At 27.1% G+C, this 9890-nt stretch overlaps 1 protein-coding gene across 1 annotated transcript; it reads right to left on the reverse strand.

Moving 5' to 3' along the window:
- Positions 1 to 5556: 5556 nt before the first annotated feature.
- On the reverse strand, positions 5557 to 8447 carry LOC112702040 (glycerol-3-phosphate acyltransferase 1). Its single transcript, XM_025752899.3, has 3 exons — positions 7252 to 8447; positions 6644 to 7112; positions 5557 to 6283 (listed from the first exon to the last, which is right to left on the reverse strand). The coding sequence occupies exons 1-3, from the start codon at positions 8002 to 8004 to the stop codon at positions 5835 to 5837; spliced, it is 1671 nt and encodes a 556-aa protein (XP_025608684.1). The 5' UTR covers positions 8005 to 8447; the 3' UTR covers positions 5557 to 5834.
- Positions 8448 to 9890: the final 1443 nt, after the last annotated feature.

Below are 9890 nucleotides of genomic sequence, written 5' to 3' on the forward strand. Positions count from 1 at the left end.
AACAAAATAAAAAATGGATTTATTTATTTATATTTTTTTGGTCAGGGAAAATGGATTATTTTTATGAAGGCCCTCATGCCTCATCTGAACTGGGCTATGTCCGTTCAAACCCAAATCTACCCAAGACAAAAAAAAAAAATACCAAATCTACTTCAAAAGGACACTAATCTACCCCAAAAAAATGACATTAAAAATAGTTCAAAAAAAAACTTGGGTTGGTCGAGTGGTCAGCTCACTCGTCCGTTTAAGCAAGCGTCGGGAGTTCGAACCCCACCTTGTGCATGCAGCAACTCATTGGCCAATGGCAGACCCTCAGCAGACCCTTAAATGGAGTTCAGATCCGCGACGATTAGTTCTTAACCTGTCGGGTTGTTAGGTTGGAAGATACCGTTTAGGTAGTGGATGTTCCAATAAAAATTTTATAATTATCTTTGTATAAAAATAATTTTTTTACTGTTAGATAGTAAATTAGTTATGTTCTTGTTACAGAAAAGGACAAAATACAAAGGTTTATTTACTTCATTAGTAAATTTATGTAAAATATCGAATTTCGCTACCCAAAGATAGGAAAGCTCACCCTCGCCTTAGTATTCTCAGTTAGGCGTCTACAGCCTTATTTTTAGAGTCGTGCTTGTGATTAGACAAATATCTTTAAATAAAATATTTTTGGTATTTTTATTGAAATAAATACCAAATCAAATTAATCAATATAATTAACTTTGTCGAGTCGAGTGATTCTTTACTTATACAAATATTAGAAATTTTAATTCTTCTTTGTTTATGTATGTAGTTATTTAATTGATTTATTCATCTTATTTTATACTTTTAAAATTTCATCAAATTAATCTAATCTATCTTTACCGATGAGTTTTAAGTGAACATAAAAAATGAATTTCAATATTTTTCTTAAATTATAATGTTATTGAGATAGTGTCACACATGAAAACATTTCTTTTTAAAGCTCATGAAGTGGTTGATCAAAAGCAAAAAACTAAAACCTCATGAAATAACATGATTTTTGTTTTCACAAACTCTAGAACATTTGTATTGTATTCATTATTATATTGGAATAAGGTTAGCTATTTATAATACAAGTATATAATTGCCCAAACTCCAAAACAAATGCTACCAATATATATATATAATTTCCTTGGTAATCACTACAAGAATGCATGCATGGTTAGTTATCATTTATCAATCATTTTCTCTCTCCATGAATTATCCAATGGATTTTCATTATTTTTGTCTTTCATATAGGATAGGGTATTATCCTAGCAAAATAAATATCGAAGGACCAAGATTAGTTGTGTGTTTGTGTCATGGAATTACTTTGAACCCTACAAAATTAATTCCCTTGAAAAGTCAATTTATGTGGTATCCAACATAAACACACTCACACACATATAAACTTTTATTTATGTTATAATATGAAAGAAACATATAAGAAATTCACATATCTCTTAATTATATTATTATAAGATTGTCACCATTATCATTATCAGAATTATTATCATCGTTACTATCATTATTTCATTTTCATAATCATTAATATCATTTTTAATTATAAGGTCCTCTATGGTCCATCTCCTATGAAGGAAACAAGTTGACAAAATTGAATCAATGAAAAAGAATATATAAGTATATAGCATTCATATGAGGAGTGACACCTAAGTAGTTTAAGTATATTATAATTTATTTCTCTCATAATAATATTAAACCACTGACCAAGTAACCATTGAAATCAATAAGTGCAAAAAAAAAAAAAATAAATAAAAAAAAGCACCGACAAAAGAGGCTAGAAATTATATATATATATAAATGATCTTATTAGAGCCGATCAATATTTTACCGGAGGAAATAATAATAATAATAATAATAATAATAATAATAATAATAATAATAATAATAAAAAAGAAACCTCGATATCTCTTCTCCTTCTCACGAGTTAGGTCAAATACTTAGTTGCTTTTCTAATAATAATAAACTTTGAAGTTAAATCGAAATGAAAACCATTTTATTCATCAAATATCTAGCTACTAATAAAAATGACAAAGACAAATATTTTCTCCCCTATTCATATGTATAGTACAAAGATATTTTTTGTTTCAATATACCTTTGAAATAAATAATGAAACTTTGGAATATGTTTATCTTTATAATTATTTTGAATTTTTTTTTTGTTAAAAACCAAGCATTTTCACGTGAGCAACACTCAAATTAATTTTAGACAACTACTTTTTTCCGTTTTTGAAAAAAATAAAAAGGCAACGATATATGCAATTTCAATGAAAATGATTAAAAATCCCAATTTATATTTTTATTAATCATCTTTCTAATTGTTAAATAAAAGTTTTTTTTGGATTTTTTAATAATTTTTAAAATAATATATTTAAATTTGTATTCATAATAATGTAGAAAATAAATTAAAACTTTCAATTATTAGTCTTAAGACCACAGAACTTTGGATGCATGAATAATTGGTCTGGTTTTTTTTAATGGACCATTTAAAACTTGAACGTAACCTGATATAATCATATATACCCTAAGAAGTAATTAGATCAATTCATATTTAGATGATAGATATGACTTTGAATATTATACATTAACTAATAAAATTTAATAGCTATTTCACACACACATTATATGTACTAGTGTATATCAAAGTGCCTATTGTTTCATTTGTTTATTTATTAAATATATAAAAAAAAGTATTAAAAATTGAATTAGTTGAGATGATAAGTGATTTATAATTTTAACAAAAATTCATGGGTTCAAATTTTAAAAATAATATTTTTTTATAAATTATATATAACAAAGAGTATTTAAAAAAAAAAATAAGACACCGATTTTTCTTGTATTCCTATTATTATATAGTATAGAATATAAATAAACGTCTTGTAATTTAAACATAAATAAATTCAGTATATACATAATATATAAAATTTATAATAAAACGCAATAGCATCTTTTAATTTATATAGTTTTACCAAATAAAAATAAGACACTATATTAATGTTATTATTTATTGAATAAAATTCATTTTCAAATAATTATATGATTTTAGACCGATAATCAAATATAACATATATTACGATCAATCCTAATCCAAAAGTACATATCATAGCTTAAGAGATTTTGCAAAATGTATGTTTTAGGCAAGCTTTTTTAATTTTAGGGTAAGTGAGACTAGAAACACAAGTGGATCTTCTCACTTTTATATTTTAATTAATTTAAATGTTTTTTTTATTTTATTATTAGTCATACAATATACAATATTGGAAGAAGAAAAAAAAAGGAGAGAATTAGTAGTGCTTTTTTCAAGGTTTGTAAGACTAGAGTACTAACAAATATACGGTTTAATTAAGAATAATCTTATATAATAATTTTTCAAAAAAATGAACATATATAAAAAGTAATTATGGTAGTAGTTGGTAGTCAACAAAATTTGTGGTTGTTCATAGTTGTTTTTCATATATTAGATATTTGAATTTAATCCAAAGTACAAGTTTGAGGTTGCTATCATCAATTCAGTTCAGTATGGGGTATGTATATGGTCCATGACCAACTCATTGTATTTATGAACAAACCCTAATTATTGTGCAAATAAATAAAGAGTTTAATTTTGACAGACTGAATTATATAAAATATTTTATAAAATCATATAGTTACGTATATTTTTTTGAATAATTATTTATGCTATCAATAATATCAAAAATAAATATTTTTATTAATATAACATTATGTAATTGGATATACATATAAAATTATTTATATTCATAGTGTATTAAAATTAAATTCTTAAATAAAGGGGTTGATGTGATTAGTAGTATTTTGCATGAGTATGAAAACATTCCCTAAGCCCATTAAATATGTAACACAAAGAATTAAGATATATTTGAGCAATCACAACTAAGTTCCATTATGGATATATATGATTATTCTCCTGTTCTATTTGGAGGGGATATATATTATTCTTCAGCATATATGCAAATATGTTAAGCTTTATTTAATTAAAATCCGAATGTTCCATGATAACATTCAATTTAGGAGTTACTAAATCAATAATTATTGTAGGGAATAAAGGTTACAGTATTACATAAAACCTTATAATAATAATAATAATAATAATAATAATAATAATAACAATAATAATAATAATATATTATTCCCATGACTCATTTAATCCCATGAAGTTAATTAATGTGTCCACCTACCCGTCAGTATCAACATCTGCTTATATTATTTGAATAATTGTTTTCAAGCACGCAGTTTTATGAATATCACTGCATATATCTAGAGTGCTACTAATAATAATTAATATTATGATATGAATATATTCAATATGATGTAACGATAAAAAATTGGAAAAAAGAACAAGCAAATATATAGTAACATATATATGACAATAATATATATAGTAGTGTGAAAGATAAATCACTTTTAAATGTATATGTATACCACTTAATACTTTTTAGAAAAAACGATAAATTAATCTTTAATTTTTTGGTACGTGAATATTTAAAGTGATAAGAATTTAAAAATATATTTAAGTTTTTTGACTTATTCAAAATTTAGACATATTAATTCTGAGTTTAATTTGTTTAATTTTAAAAAAATTTTTACGCGTGCATCTGTATTAATCAGATCAGCCGAGAATTATGTTTGATTTTTCTGCTAAATTTGACAAACTCAAATAAACACGAGAGATCGATATGTCTAAATTTTAAAAATGTAAAAAATTTACATGTATTTTTAAATTTTTAAAAATTTAAATATTTGTGAATAAAAAAATCAATCAATGACCTATTTATCATTTTTTCTATTTTTTTTAATCCAAATCGTGGTTACCTGTATATATATAGGGTAGTCTTCTGATTTGAAGTTTTGAATGAACACACCAAAAGTAACATATACTATATAACAATTTCATTAAATATGAGGTCCCACCTTACACATTTGCTCTTTCACTCCCTAAATGCATATTTATTACTCATGTTTGCATATTTGCATATTTGCATTTCTTTTGTTTTTTAAGGTGATGTATTATGTAAAGGCTCACACTTTCAAAAATTTTGTTTTTGAAGTTTACTCTATATATACATGGTTAAAAAAATATTATTTATATAGATAAATAATATATTTACATATAAATATTAGTACAGTTTAATTTATTTTTAATATATATTTTTAATATAATTAATTTTAATATATACTTGATATAATTGAAAAATTAATTATAGAAACTAAATTTTTTTGCCGTTTTATTCACTAAATTTGACATACATTATTTTATTTATGAAAGTTAAGTATCAAATCACTTAAATTGAGCTAGACATTAACATGTCTATACTAAATTTGGGTATTTTTGCAATGTTGTTGTCTTCTCTTGATATATTTTTAGGTTAAAAAAAAGCTTTAACATTCATTATATTTAACTTTTCATTATTGTACGTATGGTTGACACTTGACACTATCATTTTCTAAATAAATATCACAATCATAAATGCTATATATCCAACAAGAACAACCAAAATGCTGGCAACTCCAGAATAATAATTGAGGGTAATTGTACAAAAATAAATAAACAATATGGAACTCCAAAATGTTGGTGAACACTTACATACAGATCATTCATTGGTACATACATGACTGTGGTTTTAAACTACTGCAATTATAATTTAATTATGGAAGATGACAATTTAAAACGGTTTATAAAAAAATTAGGAACTATTATTATTAGACAGAGACCACATAAAATTGTCTTTACATAAAATTAATAACGGAGAATCGTTAGATGATATGATATGATCGGCTTAGATAACATCTAACTGTTTTCAACTATTAACTTCACGACAGCGAAGTTGTCGTGAAGTTTCTCCCTTATTATTGTTGGTGTTATGTTCTTGATTGACAATGCCTTCATTCCCTGCAAGCATCAAGTACTTATCCCTCCGAGTGAGAGTAGTGCACTGAAATCCCAAAGCAAGAGCCAATTGGCTCTGAATATAGTTAGCCACCTCACAACTGGACCTGCCTCCAGCACATGTAAGCTCCTTAGGAACCTTCCCAAGGATGTGAATGTGGTAACATGGCCGAGGATTCATGAAGAAGAAGATGGGGTCCAAACACTTCAAGCCTGCTGCTGTGGTCCCATAGAACATGCTGACATGAGCATTCATAGCCACAGGAACTATTTCATCAGCCAACTCAGCAAACAATGAGCTGAATCTTAATAGGTATGGCTCCCTACAAGTTGTTCCTTCTGGACATACTACCAAGTCACCTGTTTTCCACACACCAAATCACAATCAATTCTTACTAATTGCAAAGTTTTTCTTTCTCTAACAATAGTTTCCATAACATTTGTTATGTGATAAATTAAGTTTTGACGTATAGATGATAATTTAGTCAAAGATCTAAAATATCTGACGATTTTTATCTATTATCCTTACATGAAGATAATTTCAGGCATGTGATTAAGTTAAATCAATTCTTAGTAATTGCGAAATTTATTATTTTTGTTTTCTTTATCTCTTTAAGAACATTTTCCTTTTATGCTATAGTTTCTATAACATTTGAAAAATCAGATATGAACAGAAACAGAAAAGGAAAGAAGACAAAAAGTGCAGAAACACAAAATTACCTTCACTTAGCAACTTTTGCATGGTTTGAGCATCTTGTTTTCTATCCCTTGTGAGTCTGACAGTCCTAATTGGAGCTATGAACTCTGACACCTTACTCAAGCTATATGTGACTGCAGTCAAAGGCTTAGCCAAACAAGTGCTTAAGAAAACAGGATCAAGAAGTGTCCTATGTGTGCAAACATACAGAACCCCTTTCTTCTGTTCTGAACTTTGAGACCTCATTATTCCTTTCACATTCAGGTTTATGCCACTCCAAACTCCAAGTATCATTGCCCATTTGTATGGAAGCAAGATCCCAACAAGGATTCTATATATGGCCAGAAGAATCCCAATTGGGAGCCACATGAACATCAATAATGTTGCTGATGGGGTTGGCAAGAATGCCAACCTTCCATCATGGAAGATTAAGGGCTTTGGATATTTTTCCCTTCCCAACATTGGGCTTGGATTGTTCACCACATAACCTTCCTGTCATTATCAATAATACACTTAATTAAAACATGTCTACTATAAAGTTTACCATAAACAACAACGACTATACTGTGTGTACACCAAAATCAGTAATGTGGTATGCCAAGAAGGTTAAGTTTACTATGTATGTGTTTACCTTGCAAAGTGACATGAAAATATGATCATCAAAACTTGAGCTTCCAATACCAATATCTGGTTTTCTGTCACCAAAATACTCTTTGAGTGCTCTATGCTTCACAAGCAAGCCAGAATCAGAGACAAAGCCAGTGAAGTAGGTACCAAAAGTTTGCAACTCTGTGCCTATAACATTACAAACACTCAAATACTCCTTCAGAAACCCTTCAACCATGACTCTAGGAACACTTGTGAACACAACTTTGGAACTTGATGAAGCCATAACCTCATAAGCATGAAGGTTGAGATTCTCCAAATAGAATTTAGGCAGCACTGCCCTTGAGACACATTCCATGTCCTTGATTCTCAGGCCACAGAATGTGATGAAGGTCATGAGTTTAAGGTTCATGTCATGGTTCAAAATGAGGAGGAGAGGACAAGAGAGAAGCAAGAGAAGTGCCCTTAAAATGCTGCCACCTTCAAAGGCAACAAGCATGAAGAAAGGGAAGAAGGAGTGTGTATTTAGCAACACTTTGTGAACGTCGCAAAAAGCAAGTGTTGGTTGTGAAGCTCTAAGAGCCTCTAAGTCACATTTTGTGACACTTGGAAAAGACAAACAAGGTTGTTGAAGATGTTGTGGTTTTGATGAGATGATGTTGTACTCAAAATTGAACCAATAACTCTTCATTTTCCTTGCTGCTCTATAGAAAGAGTTAGCAAGAAGTTGGTACAAAACCCAATCAAGAAGCCTAAGAAGCACCATTGGAAACACCATGATGATGATGAAAAGAAGATCAAAGAAGAAAAGGGTAGCAAGAATGAGAGAGAAAGAGAGGAGAAGAGTATATGTGGTGAAGAGAGGAAGAGAGTGTACAGAGAATATTTATAGAGACATTAAAAAGGGTTCAGAAATCAGAAGAAAAGAAGGTTGACTGTGGCATTTGGTTAAACACACCGCTGGCATTAACTTCAATTGCTTCTCTTATTAGATTTTATTTAATAATTTATTATTTGTTATGGTTTCATGCAAAGATGAAGATGTTATTGTTATGATCTTAGATTGCATTGCATGTATGATGTATGTGGAAACATGTTCTCATATAGTCTTTGCTTGGCAACTGACATATATACAGTAGGTAGGTTAAAATGTTGGTGACCCTCTTTGGAGATTTTCAGTTTTTTTTTTTTTTTTTTTTTTTTTTTGTCATTTGAGAAATTATTAGGCTCCAAACACATGCTGTACTACTACCTAGTTTTAATGACATTGGAATGTGTGAATATCATTCAAACCTTAAGAAAATATGTAACTTGTTAGAAGATTAAATATAAGATGTTTATTTATTTATAGTAATTCTTTGTTATACTTTAATTCCACATGAAATGTAGAGTTTATATTATTGAGAAAAAAAGATGTTTCTTTTTTTATTTCTAATATTTAAAAATATTATTTATACATACTAAAATCAATTATTATATATTTTTGTATAATTAAATATGTGTAATTTTATTTATTTTTAATATATAATTTATATTTTAATGTATACCTAATATAGTTGTTTAATAGTATTATATTTTTTATGGTAAAACAATTATCAAATGGAGTCTTAGAATATATTTAATGTGTTTTAAGAAATATTTATTATAATCACTTATTGTTCTTTAATTATGATTTATAGAAAATAAGTAATATTACTTTTACATCCAAATTAATATCCAAGTTAAATCTAAAGATAGAAAAAAAAATTGAATGAATAATTATGAGTAACGATTATAATTTAATTTAATGTAAAAACTATATTTTTAGAAAGTATATATAAAAAATGATTATTAGTTGTATCATTGTGTATAACTGTATATTAGTATATATGATTATGATTATATTCATAAGTATTGTGGTTCAATAAGGCTGCGTTTAATTTCGAAAAATAGGATAGGACAAGATATTGATGAATAGAGATATAAAATTTTGTATTTTTTGTATTTTGTTTGATGATATACTAGAATAAATTATGAAAATTTAATTTATTCTCATTTCTCTTCCTTCAAAAAATTTGAAATAAAAAATATAATAATAAAAAATATAATTATAAAAAATTAACAAGAATAATAAAAGAAAAAATAAACAATAAGTTGTGTCCTTTGTTAGTGTTTTCGTATTCTTTCTATTAAGATGGACACAAAATACATTAATTCTAAATATATTATCTCTATCCATATTTCTTCTACCAAACACTACTTTATGTCTCTATGCCACTGTCAGTGTCTGTCTATAAACCTATCATACAAGTAATACTAATTATAGCAAAAACTTTTGAGTATATTTTTTATTTTTGTGTATTTTTAATTTTTTATGTCATATAGAGGCCAATAGAAATTAAAGTTAGATCACCCACACCATCAGATCAATTTGACAATTTTCAGAAGTTATTTGAACTTTGAAGCTCATAGAAAGTCAAATTGATCCTCTCAATATAACTTTGACTTTTTTTTTCTTCTTTTCTTCCCATGTCTTATTAGTAGAACAAATTGACTTTTGTTACTCTTGTTCCTTTGTCCATTCCCAAGGCACTTGAATTTGGGACAGTTAATTGGTTTGAATTTTAATTGCATAGTTAATATTTTGTCTGTGAATGAAGTCATAGCTGCCTCATGCTGAGTATA

Source organism: Arachis hypogaea, chromosome 7 (assembly GCF_003086295.3).
Source record: "Arachis hypogaea cultivar Tifrunner chromosome 7, arahy.Tifrunner.gnm2.J5K5, whole genome shotgun sequence".
Classification (NCBI taxonomy): domain Eukaryota; kingdom Viridiplantae; phylum Streptophyta; class Magnoliopsida; order Fabales; family Fabaceae; genus Arachis; species Arachis hypogaea.